This window comes from Hemibagrus wyckioides, linkage group LG06 (assembly GCF_019097595.1).
Source record: "Hemibagrus wyckioides isolate EC202008001 linkage group LG06, SWU_Hwy_1.0, whole genome shotgun sequence".
Classification (NCBI taxonomy): domain Eukaryota; kingdom Metazoa; phylum Chordata; class Actinopteri; order Siluriformes; family Bagridae; genus Hemibagrus; species Hemibagrus wyckioides.
The window spans coordinates 26631163-26652513 of NC_080715.1; the positions used below are offsets into that span (position 1 = coordinate 26631163).

The following is a 21351-nucleotide window of genomic DNA, read 5'->3' on the forward strand; positions in this document are numbered from 1 at the left end:
TATTCAATTATATTGCCTATTATTGCATGTTCATCGCTAGAAAAAATGACATGAATTTGGTTCATTACAGTCCAGCATGGTGGTTTCCTGCAGTTTATTAAATGACAGTAAAACAGGACTTTAAACAGAATGAACACGTCAGACTGTAGTACTATGGAGATAACAGGAGGAAGTCATATTACATTGATGGCATGCAAACCATATTGTTACCACCACACACACACACACATTCACTCTGTAGGTGTGTCTTTTCACATGTTGCCTTTGTTTCAGTCGCTCTTAATCCCCTAAGCGTACCTGGCACGTCACTCCAGCGACAACGGCTCTGGCGCCGCTGACCTCCAGTCCCACTAATCCAGAAATAAGGCCATGAGACAGGAGAGTGTTACTGCTTCATATTTATACAGACCAGAAACGAACAATCATTGTGGTTTAAGAGGAATAAAACACGTCTGGATGTGATCTAGGAAATTAATCAGCAGTAACTCTTCATCACAGCAGCATGTCACACCATCAGGAGCTACATAATCCTCCAAATTATTGTTAAAACGGATTAAAAAGGGTTATGATTCTGACTAAATGAATATGACTCCTTTTTGTATAGTGAGGGATTCTATACAGCTTTTTAGTTGATTAGTTAATTTATTTCGTTGATTATTTGTAGTGCATTTACATATGGATTCCATTTATATTTAGCTGACATTTCAAATATTTGTATAATATTTATATATGAACTGTAATGTAGATTAATACAGGTTTCAGTTACAAAATGAACTTTTTTATATATATATATATATATATATATATATATATATATATATATATATATATATATACATACAGATAGACAGATAGATAGATAGATAGATAGATAGATAGATAGATAGATAGATAGATAGATAGATAGATAGATAGATATAGATATGTCAGACAAACATATCATAAATGGGTTTTTTCCCTTTAACTGAAGGCCACATTTTTAACTGGATCTAAAACAAACAAAAATGGATCAATTCACTCAAAGAATGGTTTTATTTTTAGTAACCAGCCCTTTGTGGCATGTTTCATTACTTCAGCCATAATTCAAAGGCTTATTCATGCTCAAATCACCGTGATGCTCTGTTATCAAGTCCTAAAAATTCCAAAGATTCTTGGATGGAATGCTGGGAATCTCCATTGACAGAAGCCAAATCAGCTCTACTAATTAACACAGCCTGCTAATGGATTCAGAACAGAACCCAAATGCTTTCCGGGTCACGAAATACCGTTATTAAAAAGGATTAAATGTTATTTAAAAATCATGAGGGAAATGTTGGTGTGTGTATGAGAGAGATTTTATTTTCTGATTAAATATGGAATGAAGAGAAATGCTGACACAGCACAGCAGAAGAATTTTAAATGGCCCTTCCAAAAGAAAAGCCCACTTGTGTAATTAAGTAACTTCCCCTCATTTGTAGAACAGGCGCCAAGAGGCATGTGCATATGCATTTTCCCAGCTCGTGCAGGGATTTGTTGCTCAGTGGTTCAAGCCTCCCGCTGCCTGTCTCCTACTAGTCCTGGGAATTCTGACGGAGTGGTACAGACGTCGTCGGCTCCCTCTTTAAATGGGGTCTCATGACTGAGAACCTCCTCAGTTACTTCCGAAGAAACAATTTGGATTCATCACTGGTACGAGTGCTGTGAATAACACCAGTCCTTAGCCAGGTAAGATGCTGGAATTGTGGACATCCAGGTAATTAAAGAAACAGTGTATAATAACTTGATCAACTCACTTTAGTATTTATTAAATAGTTTATTAGTTTAGTGATTGATTGTCAGCAATAATGGTGATCAGGGATTTATCAAAAACAGCAGTGATCAGTGACTGGTTGAGGAGAACATTGGTGATCAATGATTGGTCAACCTTTAGACACTCCTTTTAACTCATATAACCAGCTAGAGCTGTTGTCATTTTTTAAATAATATTAATAAAAGGGGCTAAAAAGTCTCTCGCTCTAGCAACAGTCAAGCTGGAAACACAGTTCTGCAGTGTCAGTCTCTGGAAGCTGGGCAGTTAGTAATTCACCACTGCTGTATTCTCTGGAAGTTCCTAAGACTTTGACCGTAATCTTCGTCTTTGTACTGAATGGTACCTGATAACAAGGTTGCAAAAAGGAATTATTTCTGATGGTCTTGAAATGCAAGGTCTTTGTAAGAGGAGGCAAGACCTTACTCTTACCCTGTTTTTTTTTAATAATATTTTCAAGTGTTTCAGGTGTGTACTGCGGCCATGCATCACCTGTCATTGATCTCCTTACTCTGTCTGTTGATGGTGGAGAGGACAACATGCCATGGCAATGCAGTTACTAATTTTGATGGCGAGTTCAGCGCCAGCCTCTACCAAGCACTCGCCGAGAAGGATAACAGCTCCAACTTGATTGTGTCTCCAGCAAGCATCTCTCTGAGCCTGAGACTGTTGCAGCTTGGAGCAAGGGGCAACACATTGGCACAGCTTGAAAGAACTATGAGATATGACATCAGCAGTAAGTTACAAGTTGTTTTTTATTGTTGTGTTAAAGGGATTGTATCATTAAATTATTGTCTTTTGAGGTACCATAAGAAGACAGTGCCTTTATTTTACACTTCATTATGGGATGATATCACATATTTTGGTTCATTTCAGTCTGCTCTTGAGCACTACCAGGAAAGTAGAATTTGGTGAGCTTGAAATTCAGAGCTTTTGAACTAATTGGTCTGTTGAGGTCAGCGAAAAAATTAAAATAAGATGGACAGGGATACTTCAGTACCAGGGTTTGGAATTTGTGGTCTAGTATTAAAGAGAGGCACAACATGATAAGGCCATGTTTCTGGATATTTTAACCAAGTGGACCAAGGACTAAATAGCTCATGAATGCCACAATGTAAAGTTTTATAATAATCCTTTATTCTGTCCATAGACCCTAGTATCCAGGAGGCTGCATCACAAAGCAGATGTGACCTGTACAATTCTAGCCATGGTGCTCAGCTCCAGTTTACTAACACCCTGCTCATCCAGAGTGGCATCCAGCTTCAGCCAGAATTTACCCAGAATGCTATGCAATGGTGCAATAGCAGCCTGATTAGTGTGAACTTCAGCTTCTCCAATTACACACAATTCCAAGCACTAACAAGCAGAGGTGAGTTGAACCATCCCCATGTCTGTATTAATGGCGTTAAGTTTGGGAAGAAAAAACACATCAGAAGCTTCACATACTTCCTATAATTCTGATTTCTGTAAAACCACCACCTCCCTGCCTCCTCCTTTCTATTCAACAACCTATATCCTAGACAAATTGTTGTGGTAGAAGTTGAATATTCTGTTGCAGGAATTAACTTCACAGTGGTAACTGAAACTTCATCACACCACTCCCATTGTTGATTATTTTCCTATAACGGCATGGCATGACAACCTTTTGTATTATTTCTGCACAGTACAGGACTACTGATTAGAATGAACTCAGGTAGTTTTTAATTAAGATGGCTTGCTTCCAGTAGGTGAGGCAGGAGTAGAAGTAACTGAGGCCTCGTGGTGGGACACTGTACCTCATATGGCATTGCTGAGCTCAGTGGACTTCCGGGGCACCTGGCAGACACAGTTTCTATTCAGAGGGACCCAAAACCTGCCTTTCTCTTTGGCTAATGGCAGTACCATCAAAGTCCCCATGATGTACCAGTCGAGCGAAGTAAAGTTTGGTGAGTAAGCCTGTGTTTTTGTGGTGCTTTGCACTGGTCATACTATAGAAAGGAGTCATCTGTCAATGAATGAGGAGTCAATGATGGTGTTACTGTGAATTAATTCCTACTTCCTGTACCTTCCTGTACCTGTACCACCTCATGTTTATCTTGCAGGTCAGTTTTATTTGCCATCAGATCAGCGCTATGCAGTCCTCGAGCTACCCTACTTTGGCAAATCCTTAAGCCTTTTGCTGGTGATACCAAGTGAAAGGAAGACCCCACTGTCACTGTTCCAGACACAACTCACCAGCCGCACCGTGGCATTCTGGGATGCAGGACTGCGTCATACTAAAATGGACATCTTCCTCCCTAGGTGGCATAGTACTGAATAAAAAAAAAGCTTGAAATGAACTGTGAAATCATTGTATCTATCAGACTTATTGTGGATGTGTTTCAGGTTTAAGCTGCAGTCCCGGCTCAACCTGAAGCCCGTTCTCGAGTTGCTTGGTATTTCAGACGCTTTCGATCCCTTCATTGCTGACTTCAGCGGTATATCAGGTAGATATGCTGAAACCTCGGATATTGATCCACATCTCTTTGCAGTGATTATTATTTATTTCAGAAATAGTTTTGATTTAATATTTAGTATGCCAACCATCTATAGTCAGGTCCATACATATTTGGACAATATTTGGCAATGTTACACTTATTTTAGTAGAAAATGTGAGAAAATGAACATGAAATTAATCTACAGACGTGAACCACAGCCTTTAATTTGAGGGTGAATGGGTGTAATATGTTATATGTAGTCCCCCATTTATAAGGGACCAAAGGTAGTTGAAAAATCGACTGCTTAGCTGTTCCATGGCCAGGTATGTTTTAGTCCTGTATTGTTTTAAGCAGTCAGCAGGTGTAGAGTTGATTTCATGTGGCATTTATGTATGGAACCAAAAGGCCTGAAAGGAAAACAACTAAGAATAAAAAAAATCCTTGGCCAAATGATGTACACCCTATAGGAGCCAGATGTATCTGTCAAAGTCATCAATCATAAGACTAAAAGGGTTCATCACAAGATCTAAACCAGTGGTAAACAACAAAAACAAGAAGACCAGATAAGATTTTGACAAAAACAACTTAAAAAACAACAATAAAAATCCTGTATAGTCCTAGAATAACATCCAATGGACAGATAAAATAAAGACCAACTAGATGAATGTTTAAATGTATAGAGTTGTATTATCTGTTCAGATTCAGCCAAATGCTTCAAAACCCACTGGACCGCACCTCACACTGCTGAAGTAAAGGCAAAGCAGGGCAGAAACCCAGCGTTTAAGGGTTCCAGACTTCAGGCAGCAAAGATTTGCAACAAAGCTTAAAAACAGCTAGTTAATTTATGATTGTTAGTTTATACAACACTTAGTTCTGGTCTGCATATTTGATTGGACGAGTGCTAATATTTATAACATCACTCTGTGTGTGTCGGCATAGCAACACGCAACAATCTGTCTAGCTGTTTGGTAACAATTTTCATTGATGGAACAAAAAGAAATATTTGACCATATTGTGTCTGAAAAGTAACTTGATGAAAAAACATGTACGCTATCGATGCCCCCATCACAACATTATCATGGACACTTTGGAAACTACCATCTCTGTCTTTTCCACTGAGTACACCGATGTTACCTGAACAGACATGCTAATACATGTTCTGAAACAATTTATCTCTTGCAGATACAGAGGGCTTCTATGTGTCAGAAGCCATCCATAAGGCCATGATAGATGTGACAGAGGATGGAACTGCAGCAGCAGCAGCCACAGGTAAGTGGAGAGTGATGCAATCACTTCAAGTCTGAATGTGGATTCAGTATTAGGACAGTGTGTGTGTGTGTGTGTGTGTGTGCTGGACTTTATGGGAAGAAGATATTCAGGTAGATTGTAATGTATAGAATTAATGATCAGGTTTAACATCCTGAAGCAGTAGAACAACACTTAGTGTAAACGACCTCCTCACAGCTCAGCCAGTGAAAGTGTGTGTCTATAAAATTATACATATACACCAATCAGCCACAACATTATGAGCACTGACACTGATTATCAGTGAATAACATTGATTATAACCGATCAGCCAAGGTCACAGTAAGGTCAAATGTCTGAAACAGTGTTTCTTTAGTAGCTTCCTTCCTGTTTTAACATTTTCATAGATTATGTCAGATGTATGTGAGATGTTCAAATCAGTAACAAATAACTAGACATGCTGAAAGTGGAAGCTTCACAATCAAATCTGCTTAGCTTATTTTAGTATAAAAGAAAAAAACAAACACTTCTGGGAATGCAGATATCAAAAACCTTTGACAGAAGACTCCACTACCACGTTGTTGATTATATTCCCATAACATCACTTCCCAAATGTTTCATTCCTTATAATATTTAACATAGTCCAAAACTCATTATCACTTTACTCACCATGTCCGATACACTAGTGTAATGTACACTAGCTTATAATACACTAGCTTATTATGGCTGTTATTAATTGAGCTAATCTCAGAACAGCTTTTCCTTTCTATTTTTTAAGCACAAGCTTAATGAAGCATTAATGAAGCTTGTACACCCCATAGCAGACATGTGAATTTAATATAAATCCTCATATCTGTTCACCTCTGATTTTTTTTTGGTTTAATCGGTCTTCTTTTCGTCTTTTGTAGCCATGGTGTTGTTGAAAAGATCCAGAGCGCCAGTGTTCAAAGTGGACCGTCCATTCCTCTTCATCCTACGCCGTGTAAATGGAGGTCAGGGCAAAGTGTGTTCTAGCTTGTGTCTGAAGATTATCTAGAGCCAAATTTATTTGCCAAGCCACAATATTACAATATTATACTATTTAACTGGAATACCATTTAAAAAAATATATATACACTACCAGTCAAAAGTTTGGACACACCTTCTAATTCCATGGTCTTTCCTGATGTTTATTTCTTTCTACATTGTAAAACAATGCTGAAGGCGGCTGAAATACACAATAATCTCATTTGAACAGTTGATATTGAGATATGTCTGCTACGGATGCTCTGTAAAGCCTTCATAACGGCTCTAATCTGAGGTGCTGTTAATTGGTGATTTCTGAGGCTGGTAACTCTAAATGAACTTCTCCTCTGCAGCAGAGGTAAATTTTGGTCTTGCTTTACTGGGATGGTCTTCATGTGAGCCAGTTTCATCATGGTGCTTGATGGGTTTTGCAAATGCACTTGACAATACTGTTCTTGCAAGAACTATTCCAGAACCCCTGACCTTCGTGTCTTAAAATAACAACTGACTGTTTTTTGTTGTCATTACATATGGATTACTTAAGTCCATGTGTGTTATTTCATAGTTTTGAAATCTCCAGTATTGTTCTAGAATGTAGAAAATAAATCCCTAAACAAAAAACATTGAATTAAAAGGTGTGTCCAAACTTTTGACTGGTAATGTATAGATCTACCTATTTATGGCACCTATAACTACACTTTTATGAAATTTGGCACAGTGCTGGAGGACAGTCTCAGCTCAGAGCAATCTTCAGAGCAACTCTGGTGTATGCCATTCAAAAACGTCTACAAATTTGACCACCAAATTTGGATTACAGCATTGGGGAATTGAAGTTGGCTTGTTGGATTTTTAGTATTTGGGACTTGAAATTTAATATTTCTTCTTTGGAACAAGAACTGATGGGTCCAGTGGCTTCTGTTCTTCTCAAAGGCTATAGATTAGTTGGTAGAGCGGAAAAGTGCTGGGCCCCCTTAATCACTGCATGTTCATCATGTTCTTTTTCTTTCTTTCAGGTTCAGTGCTGTTTATAGGCAGAGTGATGAATCCAGCAGAGGAGTAGAATAAAAAGTGCAAACAAGCAGCACCCTGTAACAAACACAAACCTGATTGATCTCTCTCTCTCTCTGCCCTCATGGGTGGCTGGGGTGAAAGGTCATTCGGGGAACAATAAGAGGGATTTGTACATATCTGTAAATAAACACTTCTTTTTGCACCAGAACATTTGGAGTCATGCATTTATTATTTTCCTGACAAATCCTTTTCAGTTCACCTTTTTACACAAACTAAAACAACACCTGTGTTTGCAGCATTTTTTTTTATTGCAAATAGTTATTCACAGTATAAAATAGAAATTTTATTCATCCAAATACAAAAAAAAAAAAAAGAAGAGTAGGCTTTTTCCAGAAAAACGTCCTTTAAATAATACTTTAGATTTCATTATTTACATTTGTACAACTTGCACAAAATAGTATATACGTTGAGCTGGAGCGCTTGGTCCCTACGATGAGGCGAGAGATCGCCTGTGTGTTGGTGAGAACATGAGACAGGCGATGAAGGACGAAGCCGAAATGAAGAAAAAACGAAACTGATGGGAGAGAACTGAGACAGTCCCATCATTCCATGGACCGGGAAATGAAAACTCTAAAATCTGTTGTTTTGCTAAACTGATGTTAAAGGAATTCTATTAATGCTCTTGAATAAATCCTTACAGAAGGAGAAGATTTTGGGAAAATTCTGACCACTGGTTAGAAATGAATGATTGCTTGATCTCTGCATCTCCTAGAGACCAGATGAGAAGTCCAATTTTGAGCCGAACCGTAAACAGACTTTTTTTTGTTTACATTCAAAATCAAATTTAGTATTCAAACTCATCTGCAATAAGGATTGGGATTTTTTTAAATAGGCAATGCACTCGACAAATCCATTCGTCTTTGGCATAAAAACAGGAGAGATAAAGAGATGAGAGAAGCTCTGAAATGGGACGTGAGGTGGAGGATGAAAAACAGGGGGGTGAGATTCTACTTTTCCCCTTTGCCCTGAGGTGCGACTACGCAGAAAAGTGCTCTCCGTGTGATTGTCTGAGATCAGAAGCCGTCCAGATGGTTCATGCTGTTTGCTCGTAAGTGGATCTCTTCCAGGAAGTTCTCCAGTTGCTCGATCAGCACTCGCTTTTTAAATCTGAAAATAAAGAGAGGTGAGAGAGTGCTAGCTTGCTAACTGGATGCTGCACATCTGCACATAAAAGGGATTCAACAGGAAATTCTAAAATTCCTGCTTACATTTACAAACCAACTATCGATTTTTTTTTAACAGATAAACACTTCTTGATTAAAATGATCAACACAAGACTTTTGCTGTGTACCTCGCTGCCTCTTTAATGATATTCTGCAGGAAGACGAGTCTCGTTTCCAGACTGCCCTGGATCTGCTTTAGGAGGTAGAAGATTCTCTCATAACCTGCAAGAGGAAAGAAAAACAGTGGGGAATAAGAGAGAAGGGAGAATATAATGTCCTTTAGACTTCAAAGAGAAAGTTTCATTAAAAATAAGTAGTAAGTTACATTGCAGAGAAACGTCAGTTTCACTGAATTAAGTGTACATCACACTGTGGAAGTGAAAGTTACTCCACCTGGTAGGAGTATACCTTACATCTGTTTAAAATTTAGAAAGAACAAACCTATGATTTTATGAGCAGATGTTATGAATACACGCACTTCATAAAGAATGGTCTATTTTATTTCAATGAGTACGCTTCAAAAATAAAAAGTAGAAACCAGAATTTCCCAAAATACTCATTATAAGACTGTTGGCATAAAATATTGCTAAACAATATTAATAGTAAATGGTATTTCCTTCACTGTTCTGTAAAAGTTTTTCTTTTAAGTGACACGGTTAAATTATTATATTCATTTTTAACATCATCCAATGACCAGAGGTTTGGTTTAAAATTGCATGCAAATAAACAGACCTTTAATTTAATAAATTGAACCCTCATTTGCATAAGTGACCTCCTAGACCTGTATTGTAGTGTCTCACCTTGAGATCACTTCATATTGTTACTCGTTATGCATGTGACGTTTAAAGATAATTAACGCTATACCACATGTTGTCTGCTAGTCACAAGACCTCACTATACCTGAAAAGCCTGTTTTTTTAATTTAATCTAGAAGCAACTGAGGAAAATATAAATAAAGAATTTATTAAAAGATACCACTTAATATCACGAAACTGTGCTAAACGTCACTCGATTAATGTGATGTAGAGCTGGAACATCATCACATACCTATACTTTACTCATCAGTTTTGTTTAAGGAAGACTTTTTCTTGGGGCATCTAAGAATTAGATTTTCTTCTATCTTGCTTTGCGTATTCCACATTTTGTTGAATATGACCCCCAGCAAGTGCACTTACGCCGACCCGGCTTCCTGATCTCCCTGGTGATTAGGACACGCAGCTCTGTGTTCAGTTCACGCCCTTCCTCCCTCCTCTTCTGCTTCAGCTCCTCCTCGTCTGGGTTGACTCCTGCATTCTTCTGCTCAGCCTCCTCTTCCTCCTCCAGGTGATTTTCATGGAGAATAGGGGGCAAGGGTGGCAGTTCCTGAGGCTGCTCAAAATCGAGGCAGCTCACGTGATTAGAGTCTGGGGCACGTTCCAATTCGACGTGGCCTACATGGTTGGAATCTGGGACCTGTTCCAAATTGAGATGGCCCATGTGGTTGAGCACTGGGGCTCGCTCAGTTTCCAGGTGGCCCAGGTGATTGGCGTCCAGAGCTAAAAGTGATCAAGAAAGGGTCAAGAATAAATATAGAATTTTTTTCTGAAATTCAAATAATTTTAAAAACTGTGATAAGGTGTGTGGGAGTGTGTGTTCTCACCTCTGGGCGGTGTCTTATTAGGTGGGGTGTATGCACGTCCCAGGCGCAGTAATGGTGACATGCACCTCCTCCTTTTTGGAGCACCAGTAGGCGTGCTGGTATCGATGGGTCGCTTGCCTTTTCCCTGAGTCCCAGTAACAAACTCGTCTGCTTCATCCACCATCATCGCCTGTCAGTAACAGAACAAAATATTAGTAATTATTATTCATTATGTTTATATTATAACTCAAGTGCAGAATCCTGACATCCATCTGTGCTGATTTCCTTTTACACACTAGAGTTAGTGAGAGACAGAGACAGATGGCCAACAGCTAGAGACAGATAAAGCCAGAGAGACAGAGGCAGCAAAAGCAATAGACACAGGGTCCTTGTACCTTCTTGTCCAGTTTGAAGGGGTTGCCGAATGTGTGCAGTCGCTTGGGTTGGTCCGGGTCTGCCTCTCTCAAGGGGGCAGGGACAAGTTTCAAGAAGTCCTGATAGTTGCCCATTTGTGCTATGGGCACACTGTGGAGCTGATCTACAAGAGAATTAAAAAAATGTAAAGATAGTCTGGTTAGAAACATAGAGAAAGTTTTATTATTTTTTTTAATAACTTGAATGTTTATTACTCAAAGTCACCTTGGTCTTGGCCCTTCAGCACACACATACTGGTGTTCAGGAGATTTCTCCTCATGCGGCTCAGCTGGTCCAGCAGCTGAATCCTGGGTATGTCATACGGGTTCCGCAGACCCTGTGGCTTTAAGGCCTAAACACACACAGAAATCAATTAATATATTTAGCTAAATTAATTAATAAATGATCGTGTGTGTTTGTTTGGGGGGTGGGGGGGGTTTGTATAGGCGAGACCTTGTTAAGCACCGCCAGCTGGAACCCTGAGAACTCTTTGGGGTTGATGTCAAGTGGCCCATCTCCCATGATGCCTTGCAGCAGCTGTGCAAAGTCCTTCCTGTGAGCTAATGAGAGACCAAAGCTTCGGGAGCGGAGCTTGATCCCAACATCAGGCCCCGTCTTCTTCCCGACCAAAGCACATACACGGTCTGCCTCCACCTTCGCCTGGAACACAGACACACCCCGACATGCTAGTCAGAGAGCACACACACAACACACAATATCAAACTACAGAATGACATGAATTTGGATATTTTGAGAAATTACCTGCTGACTGAGTTTCTTCAGGTATGAGGCAACGCTGTAGCTCAGGCCGTACTCCATGCTTTCGGCCAGCAGGTTCGGCGCGCCCATCATCCTCAGTGCTTTCCTCAGGGGCTGAAAGAAACCGAAAGTTGTTTACACACAAGTGGTGAGTGAGTGTGTGTGCATGCGTGTGCGCGCGTGTGGTGCTCACCGTGATGTAGTATGGTGGCATGGTCTTCAGGTAGCTCTCAAAAGCCTGACGCCATTTGGGAGTGGGCTTGAATTTGTGCACTCGAATCAAGTCATCTAGAGATGGACGAATTGATACATGACCTCAAAGCACTCACGCAGTACATGAAAAGTGTGTTGCTATGGTAACAATTCCTTATCTGTTGTTAGTAATACTTTAAAGGGTGTATGTGGGCAGAAATAGTGCACAGAGTGTTTGAAGGCATTTACCGAGGAGGGGCAGCACCACAGGGTAGTTGTAGGGCATGACGAAGAGGTTGACGCAACTGAGCGCTGTACTCGCCTTCAAGTAGCCAAATGGCTGCCCGAGCTCACCATATTTAGCGCTGTTGCTTACGTAAACCTGGAATCAACATTTAAATTAACAAAACAAACACAATAAATAATATTTACTACAAAGTGTGTTCATAATCTACAAATACACTATATTGCCAAAAGTATTCGCTCACCTGCCTTGACTCGCATATGAACGTAACTGACATCCCATTCCTAATCCATAGGGTTCAATATGACGTCGGTCCACCATTTGCAGCTATAACAGCTTCAACTCTTCTGGGAAGGCTGTCCACAAGGTTTAGGAATGTGTTTATGGGAATTTTTGACCATTCTTCCAGAAGCGCATTTGTGAGGTCACACACTGATGTTGGACGAGAAGGCCTGGCTCTCAGTCTCCGCTCTAATTCATCCCAAAGGTGTTCTATCGGGTTGAGGTCAGGACTCTGTGCAGGCCAGTCAAGTTCATCCACACCAGACTGTCATCCATGTCTTTATGGACCTTGCTTTGTGCACTGGTGCACAGTCATGTTGGAAGAGGAAGGGGCCAGCTCCAAGCTGTTCCCACAAAGTTGGGAGCATGGAATTGTCCAAAATGTCTTGGTATGCTGAAGCATTCAGAGTTCCTTTCACTGGAACTAAGGGGCCAAGGCCAGCTCCTGAAAAACAACCCCACACCATAATCCCCCCTCCACCAAACTTTACACTTGGCAGTCAGACAAGTACCGTTCTCCTGGCAACCGCCAAACCCAGACTCGTCCATCAGATTGCCAGATGGAGAAGCACGATTGGTCACTCCAGAGAACGCGTCTCCACTGCTCTAGAGTCCAGTGGCGGCGTGCTTTACACCACTGCATCCGACGCTTTGCATTGCACTTGGTGATGTATGGCTTGGATGCAGCTGCTCGGCCATGGAAACCCATTCCATGAAGCTCTCTGCACACTGTTCTTGAGCTAATCTGAAGGCCACATGAAGTTTGGAGGTCTGTAGTGATTGACTCTGCAGAAAGTTGGCGACCTCTTCGCACTATGCGCCTCAGCATCCGCTGACCCCGCTCCGTCAGTTTACATGGCCTACCACTTCGTGGCTGAGTTGCTGTCATTCCCAAACACTTCCACGTTCTTATAATACAGCTGACAGTTGACTGTGGAATATTTAGGAGCGAGGAAATGTCACGACTGGATTTGTTGCACAGGTGGCATCCTATCACAGTTCCACGCTGGAATTCACTGAGCTCCTGAGAGCGACCCATTCTTTCACAAATGTTTGTAAAAACAGTATGCATGCCTAGGTGCTTGATTTTATACACCTGTGGCCATGGAAGTGATTGGAACACCTGATTCTGATTATTTGGATGGGTGAGCGAATACTTTTGGCAATATAGTGTATGTTTAAGTGACCTAATTATTGCAGATAGAAGACAACCACAATGAAGGCACAAAATGTGAATGCACAAATCCTCAATCGTGGGAACAGTGACTACAGTGACTGTGTGTCTTTTACCTGCCAGCAGGTGTGTGGTGACTTTCTCTCCAGAATGTACTGTGTTAGAGGAGATGGCTCCAGCTCGTACTTATCGAATGGGACCTTATCTACAACCATGGGCTCTGCCTCTACACAGGAAAAACGCACCTGTGGATGGGCCATACGTGGAGGCTACACACAAACACACACACAATAAAACATATCCATAAATTAAAAGACTCCATTTTAAGGCAGTCTACAGATTGTTTGCTCTGGTAATATTCTGTAATGACCACTGACGCACACAGTGAAGAAACACAGAGTTCTGAAGTTCACAGGGAGCTGGAAATAACAAAATGATGATCAAAAGGTGAACCTAAACCTCTCTCCAGAAGTGATCAGTTTAGAAAGTTATATAGACAAAATGTACACCGATCAGGCATAACATAATGACCACCTGCCTAATATTGTGTTGCTCCCCATTTTGCTGCCAAAACACAACAAACTGCGATGCACTGTGTATTCTGACACCTTTCTATCAGAACCAGCATTAAGTTCTTCAGCAATTTGAGCAGCAGTACCTCGTCTTTCGAGTCGGATCACATGAGCCAGCCTTCACTCCCCACGTGCATCAATGAGCCTTGGCCGCACCGGTTCACCACTGTTCCTACCTTGGACCACTTTTGATAATTATTGACCCACAACACCCCACAAGAGCTGCAGTTTTGGAGATGCTCTGATCCAGTGGTCTAGACATCACAATTTGGTCCTTGTCAAACTCGCTCAAATCCGTACGCTTGTCCATTTTTCCTGCTTCTAACACATCAACTTTGAGGACAAAATGTTCACTTGCTGCCTAATATATCCCACCCACTAACAGGTGCCATGATGAGGAGATCATCAGTGTTATTCACGTCACCTCTCAGTGCTCATAATGTTATAGCTGATTGGTGTATGCTTGTTGGAAAAATCAATAACAATGCAAAAATACATGTAAAATTATTCATTTGTAAAAGTAATTACTTAGTTTTTTTCCATCAGATATAAAATACAGATAAATGATTTTAAATTTTTAACAAGATTTATGCAAAAGTCTTAAACATTTCCTCATGGAGGTTTAGACAATATGAGAGTGAGTATATCCAGTGTTTAGACTTGTGGATGTCACCTGAACAGCTTTGCATTGCAAACAAGCAGTCGCCTTCAATCTTCTCAATGCATGTGATTTTTTCCCCCCATTATTTTTACAAACTTAATTTACTTTACCTGTATTGTTTTGTCTGTAATAAGGTGCATGAAGGTGCAAAAAGCCCTTTGAGCTGATACCATTTGTTTATGGCTTCATTTATGACCTCGTCTTTGATTTTGGCCTGGACATTCTTTCTGTTCTGAGAAACATGCTCCGAGCTCCCACGTCTATTGTTTATCGATAGATAACACAGAATAAAACCTCTCTTAATTCCTGTTGGTCTCAGTAATCCTTGAACGGTTTTGATATTCAATCACCGTCTCAATGTGGTTTTTGGCATTCTCTTCCCTGATATCAGCTTAGAGGTAGTGGCAGCAGCGTGACTCAGACAAATTCTAATAGTGATGCATTGTTAAATCTTCTTATGCTTTCCGACAATTGTATGCTTGCTAGCTAGCTATTTTCTTTTAGGATTTTAAGACTTAATATTTTGCCTTGTCCTCATGTGCATGTGTGTCTCACCAGAGTGGGGGAGTTCTGGTCAGGCCAGAAGGACTCAGGAATGGGCCAGTGACCAACAGGAACCCCTGTTTTGGGATTGGGCCGGACGTAAATGAGCTTATGGCAGCTGTGCCATGGCTGTGGGCCGGATTTGACTTCTGAAGAACCATCTGAAAATAATTTAAATACAATTAAACCACCAACAACAAATGATGTGGTTGTTAAGCTGTTACTATTATACATGAACTGCATCACAGTATAAAAAAAATCACTAATGAGAATTTTTTTTTTTTTTAAACCTTCAGCAGGATCGGGTCCCGTCTTCTCAAAGTTTATTACGACTCCACTCTGGATTTTCTGCACCAGAGACTCCAGGCACTGGTTCAACATGCGCTGAGAAAACACACTGTACGAGCGGCCTACACACACACACACGCATACACACACACAAACTTTTACTCACAGAAAATTATATACCAGTTATTTGTAATTGGTATTACATCAGATAATATTAAAATATAATTATACTAACATGTAGCACTGAAATTATAGGACAGAACTGAACATTTTCTGTCGTTTAACACAATCAACATTACTCTTTCTCTCTGTCACACACAGCAAATTCTACTACTTTGTTGCAATAGATAATAATCTGACACATTTCTCTTTGTTCTATGTGTGTGTTTCTACTACATCCCTTTATTATTGAATTCATCAACAAAACAAAATTGAAGAAATGCCTCTAAACCACTGATTAAGTACCCCAAACCCATCCAGACTGACTCTCTAACTGAATCTCGTGTTATTAACTGCATGGCTACAAAACTGATAAGTGTTTGCCGTCTGAGCAAGTTTCAGTGTTTACATGCTAATTATTAATTAAAAATTCCACCCAAACAAACATGCAATAATAATAGACACACACAATAATCCACCCCAAACATTACTTTAGATTAGTGCTTTAATTAGAGCAGACTCACCTCCTGTTACCTCACACATGGGTGTGACAGGGGAGGGGTCAGCTGGGACACCGCCCACTGGCTCGGGCTCTAAAGGGGCATGGCCTGAAATGCGGAGAACCAAAGTGAAAAGACGCTGGTCCCAGCGGAACGGCTCCTTCGTCAGCTCGCTACCCGGCAACGGGGTCATCAGGGGTAAATGCAGCTGGAGGAAGGGGAATGAACACTGAAATGTGTGGACATAGAGGGAAAACTAAACAGAAACGACACTTAAAACAGAAAGATCAGTGCTAATATTCTGATTTCGCTGTAAAGAGATTAAAACAGAATAAGAGTCATTTATATTAATATCAACGTAAATAAAAAAAAAAAAGAAGAAAAAAAACTCTCATAAATGAAGAAGTCATATATGACCCGGAAACTGAGAGGAAACTGATGTTAAAGTTTTTTCAAGTAACGCTAGACACAAAACTAATTGGAGGAGAGGGTAAAGGTGTGGGAATGGAAATGACAAAAATGTTGACCCATATGTGCCATGCAATTAGTCTGAGGAATGATTCAAGGCCACCGCTTGGATTTGTTGTTTTACTGTACCTAATAAATCACATCATACCTCATCCTGCACTCCTGACGTGCTGGTCAGTTTGCATCCGTCCGTAATCGCCACTATGATGGCAGGCTCAAGGAAAAACGGGTTTCTTCCCTGTAGACAGACAGAACACATACACTTTATTTAGCCTGTCCATAGTTAGGGGAGAAAAAACAGATTCAATAAGCTGTACTTTATTCTACCAAAAGATATTCTCTCAAAGATTTTGTCTGTCCATCTTTAACTGAAAGCAATTTACTGCTGGCCAGCATCTAGAGCTGAATCTGTACATGTGTGGGAATGCCCACTTTTCAAAAAGACTTTGATATTATGATATTATTTAAATTATGATACTTAAAAGTTTTGGCTATCTAAATATTCAATATCTGATGCCATTAAATCAGCAACATGATAAAACAATCTCAATCTGCTCCACAAGGTTCCTGGTAGCTCAGTAAATTCAGAGACAGAAGCAACAGTCATCTCCAATTATCACAAGAAACCATACCTGTCCATAGTTGTCGATCCCTGAAACTAATCTGTTCAGGTTGAGCAAATCGAAAGAGGTCCTTAAAGACTGGCCAAACGTTGTTAAACCGAAAGCCTGCAGGTTCCTAAGTTCGGTCATGAAGATGGCATGGCTCTCTTTCCATCCAGCCTGAGGAGAGAGACAACATCATCGTTCATGAACTCCATATAACTGATATCGCTCTGATACTGTGCTCATGTAATCATGCGCGTTATAAAAACTTTCAGACACAAACATGTGGATGCACTTCACGATTGATAACATCAGTAAAAGCAAAGCAGACTGAGCTCTGTGAAAATGTCGAGCGCAGGAACTACAGCATCTTCCTACAAGTGATTAAACCTCGTAAACATTAAACTCATAGCTAGCAGCACACCGGTGATACGCAGGAGATCCTCACGTGATGCTAGGTGAGTGAAAGTATGGCGGATAAAGGGTCTCAGTAACAGCTAATGATCGTTATCCATGGGCTTTCTTTACAGCTGTTCAAAAGCACTTTTTGAACAAAACCACCTCTTCTCCACTGCAGCCCTTCAAATCAACTCAGAATTTTGAAAAAGCATTTGCGTGTATATACAGGGTTTAACTGGAGTTATATTATAGTGTGAACACAGGAGGTCTCGATCCAGTTCCGAGTAAATTCTGGTGCTGTTCTATAGAAGTGAGAAAGCGGACTGATTATTTTTTTCTGTGCAACTGAGTAAAGGTTTGTTTACATATTTCTGGACCACCTTTTTCTGACTAATAAATGAATGTACAATATTAAATGTACATTTTCAGCCTTATGCACCTTAGCAGACATCTTTGCTTATTTCACTTAATTACCATCAGTTTTAATTCAAATTAAACAAACAAAATAGCGTCAGATATTCGGTGATTCTCGGGTCAGCAGAACCCTTCATACTTGTCACTGGATAATTATCACCCTTTCTACCCTGCATAGTGTCATAGCAGGGAACACGTTTGTCCCTTTCTGCCTACCGTAGTCCCCTTGCTCCTCACTTTAGAACAAAATGTCGGCCATGTTTTGAAAGAAACATCGCTGCTTGTCGGAATGTTTCCCACAACAACGGGCACTGTAGTTGGAAATTTCTAAAGTAAACACCTCAAAGGGAATATAAAGTTGTGTTTTTTCAGTCCCTGAGGAGAGAATTACACTAAAACACTACCTTTATCCCGGCAGGAGCTTCCTCGAAGGAAACTAGCATGTATCGGTCTCCTCTGCTCGCCGGATCCCTACTCCTGAGCTGCGTGGAAACATGAAAAAATAATCAGGGAAAAAATGTTTTAAAAATGCTAATTGTTTAGGTTTGCGCCATGTTATTTACCTTGAGGAAAGTCTCAACTGCACCCTTAGCTATGTCCAGATAGGTAGTGCCCAAATGGGTGCGCTGGTTCATAGAGGAGGACGTGTCTATCAGAAACAGGATCACAGGCATCGTGTTGGTCTTATGACACCTTCTACATGTCACTACTAATCGGTTAAATGAAGGCAAAAATTGGACCAAATGGCCTCTTTTGTTCTCCTCCTGTCGCTTGTCAACACGCCGCTAGCTAACACTCATGCTAATGCTAATTGCATTACACATCCTCAAAGTGTACAAAACAGTTAGCTGAATATAAATAACTGCCCCGCTGCGTTGTAAACTTGAGTAAAGCTCTGAAAAACCCTTGGGTGGGGAAAGATTAGTGATACACAAGGGTAGATAGGTGTCTTTTGGCAGGAAGTTGGAAAAAATAAGCCTAACTTTCATTTCGGTGCAACTTAAAGACTGGAAACCTCTTTCGCTGCCCCACTTCTTTTAACTCTGGGCTTGGGCCAGGTTCCGCCCCTTTCGCCTTAACGTCACCGTATGTCAAAAAACGACTTCGCTGATTGGTCCTTTTTTGGGGAACGTTATTATCATATGCAAATAATGAACGCTCTGTGTTAGTAATGGGAATTCTGATTCTGTCGTGCGAATCGAATCATTCGATTCAGCTAATCAATAATATGAATATCGTTCCCCAAATGCGCTTTTTTGGGAGAAATTGCGATAGTTTGACCTGTGATTGTTCTTTTTATGGAAATTATTTCATAAAATCATGTTTTACCCGTTAATAAAGGTCTCTTATGTGTCATTCGCGAATGAGTCGGCTCATTAAGGTGCACGTTGAGAACGACTCACTTCTACTTCACTTCGTTGAAACAGTATTTTGGATGCTCGAGCCGTGATGGTATCTGTTGTATGTCACTATGAGTGCTAAAAATCTACAGTAGACTGTAAATACCAAGGAAAGAAAGTTTCAGATATAAAATACAGTATTCCATACACTATATTGGCACTGTCAACCTTTTATACAGGCTTTGTGGCCAAAATAATTTACAATAATAATTTTACAGAAAATGAAAAAAGTCGTCCTCAGTCTTGCCTGACAAAAATTGACAGAAGTGTTATGAATAGTGTTTATATTTCACCCATTCTAACTGTCAACAGTGCCATGTAACACCTTGATATGCTCTTGTGCACATGTGCACGATGATAAGATAATACCAGTAGCAACTGAAACCCTTCTAAAAATAATTAGTTCTTGCCTTAGTGTTGGCTATGTGCCTAAGTCTTTTATACTAGCAGTTGTCAAACCCCTGATAAAAAAAGAACCCACCTCGACCCCTGGGCATAGATTTGTTTAAACATTAGAGGGAACTGACGCGTGAAAAGGTATACTTCTAAATATTCTTTTTTTTTTAATTGAACGTTATTATATCTGCAGTGCCATTACATAACTTCCATGTGCTCATCTACCTTTTTATCTATCCATCTGCCTAATCTATCTATCATCCACAAGCATTTATGATCAAATGTTTAATTAAAGAGTCTCCGCTATAATTCATCCCAAAGGTGTTCTCTCGGGTTGAGGTCAGGACTCTGTGCAGACCAGTCAAGTTCCTCCACACCAATCTCACTCATCCATAATACCAAGGTCTTTATGGACCTTATAAAATATTAGGAGGGTGGGACTAATTCTAATTCTGATTATTGGGGGGTTGTGTTGTACTGCATGGCATAGTTATATGTTTCAGCAAAGCCAGATGACAGGCACTAGATTAATAAAGTATTTTACAAAAAAATATGTAAAGTACATTAGACAGTGATTGCTCACTAACTTCCTCCTGCTTAACTCTGACAGACAGGAGCATTCGTACTAGGACCACATGTAACTCCTGTTGGAGTACCACAAGTCATTTCGTCATGAACATATACAGGAGTTTGATCTGAATTGGGAATACCTCGCATGCCATGGAGATAACCCTGATCTCCCTGTATGAGTTGATGCCAAGATGATACTAGGTTCCTGCCTAAGGTTATGCCAACAGAGTTTGGGAACCAGGTGATTGACAGCATGGCATTCACTTGTCAATCTGCTAAATGTTCCCAACTGTTGTCACGACAAGCCTTAGAATACTCTTGATCCATAAGGCAGCTGTTCATTTGTTGGAACGTCCTAGTGTTTCATCCCAGTGGACATTACTGAACTGTGTTACATGGGATCTCCGCTGCAGCTACCTGGTCTTCTCCAGGTACCTTCTCCAGGCTCTACATCAGAGGTTAATTTGCCTCTCTTTGTGTGTGGGCAGGGGATTTCAAAGAGTATGACCTAGCCTTTGCCAGTTAGAAGGGGTGAAATGGAATGCTATTTATAAATACAACAGTGGTTCTATAAACACCTGATAACTGCCAGGGTTCATTGACATTTGGAACTGTCCTCCACCCAGTGGCCACTCAGTAAAAAAAGAACTCAGTATGTTCCAGGTAAGGAACGAGGCTGCAGACGGTATTTAGAACAAATACTATGCCACCGTCATTACATGACTTTGTGCAACCACATTCAGTTTCAGTGTATAGAGATGTTAAATATGACCCCTGGCTGTTATCCAGTGTTATCCAAAGAACCACATTCAGCTATATTGATTTCTTTGTGCAACTTGGACAGAGGTATAATCTAATATTTATTTGCTATTTAATAAATCATGAAATCATGAAATCTAAAAATGCAACGACACACTATTTGAGGTGGGTGTTTCACTGTGTGTATTTTAATTTAGGTCAAAATGAG

The 21351-nt window shown here is 40.3% G+C and overlaps 2 protein-coding genes across 6 annotated transcripts; one reads left to right on the plus strand and one right to left on the minus strand.

Moving 5' to 3' along the window:
* Positions 1–1014: 1014 nt before the first annotated feature.
* Positions 1015–7704, plus strand: serpine3 (serpin peptidase inhibitor, clade E (nexin, plasminogen activator inhibitor type 1), member 3). 3 transcript variants are annotated; one of them, XM_058393132.1, is made up of 9 exons: positions 1015–1704; positions 2255–2522; positions 2937–3155; positions 3511–3711; positions 3868–4066; positions 4151–4251; positions 5425–5511; positions 6396–6479; positions 7506–7704. In XM_058393132.1, exons 2-9 carry the CDS (start codon positions 2270–2272, stop codon positions 7550–7552), a joined length of 1191 nt encoding a protein of 396 aa, XP_058249115.1. In that variant the 5' UTR covers positions 1015–1704; positions 2255–2269; the 3' UTR covers positions 7553–7704. The 3 variants fall into 3 exon arrangements, with proteins under 3 accessions (XP_058249115.1, XP_058249114.1, XP_058249116.1); XM_058393131.1 differs by having other exon boundaries at positions 1016–1704; positions 2247–2522; XM_058393133.1 differs by having other exon boundaries at positions 1017–1704; positions 2247–2522; positions 3514–3711.
* Positions 7705–7773: 69 nt separating this feature from the next.
* ints6 (integrator complex subunit 6) lies at positions 7774–19053 on the minus strand. 3 transcript variants are annotated; one of them, XM_058393130.1, is made up of 18 exons: positions 18582–19052; positions 18423–18495; positions 17233–17382; positions 16749–16838; positions 16157–16340; positions 15476–15595; positions 15198–15346; positions 13526–13678; positions 11959–12091; positions 11711–11805; positions 11521–11631; positions 11212–11418; positions 10984–11110; positions 10740–10882; positions 10366–10534; positions 9902–10261; positions 8855–8948; positions 7774–8670 (listed from the first exon to the last, which is right to left on the minus strand). In XM_058393130.1, the coding sequence occupies exons 2-18, from the start codon at positions 18459–18461 to the stop codon at positions 8577–8579; spliced, it is 2418 nt and encodes an 805-aa protein (XP_058249113.1). In that variant the 5' UTR covers positions 18462–18495; positions 18582–19052; the 3' UTR covers positions 7774–8576. The 3 variants fall into 3 exon arrangements, 2 of the variants coding, with proteins under 2 accessions (XP_058249113.1, XP_058249112.1); XM_058393129.1 differs by having other exon boundaries at positions 18423–18500; XR_009204805.1 differs by having other exon boundaries at positions 8626–8670; positions 9774–10261; positions 18423–18500; positions 18582–19053.
* Positions 19054–21351: the final 2298 nt, after the last annotated feature.

Excerpts from the sequence above, each read along its gene's own strand:
- ints6 (XM_058393129.1), bottom strand. The coding sequence starts at position 18,692 with ATGCCTGTGATCCTGTTTCTGATAGACACGTCCTCCTCTATGAACCAG. Across the intron at positions 17,383-18,422 it reads AAGCTCCTGCCGGGATAAAG|GCTGGATGGAAAGAGAGCCA; the intron begins GTAGTGTTTTAG and ends CTCTCTCCTCAG. Across the intron at positions 8,671-8,854 it reads ATCATTAAAGAGGCAGCGAG|ATTTAAAAAGCGAGTGCTGA; the intron begins GTACACAGCAAA and ends CTTTATTTTCAG.
- serpine3 (XM_058393132.1), top strand. The coding sequence starts at position 2,270 with ATGCATCACCTGTCATTGATCTCCTTACTCTGTCTGTTGATGGTGGAG. Across the intron at positions 3,156-3,510 it reads CCAAGCACTAACAAGCAGAG|TAGGTGAGGCAGGAGTAGAA; the intron begins GTGAGTTGAACC and ends GCTTGCTTCCAG. Across the intron at positions 5,512-6,395 it reads TGCAGCAGCAGCAGCCACAG|CCATGGTGTTGTTGAAAAGA; the intron begins GTAAGTGGAGAG and ends CGTCTTTTGTAG.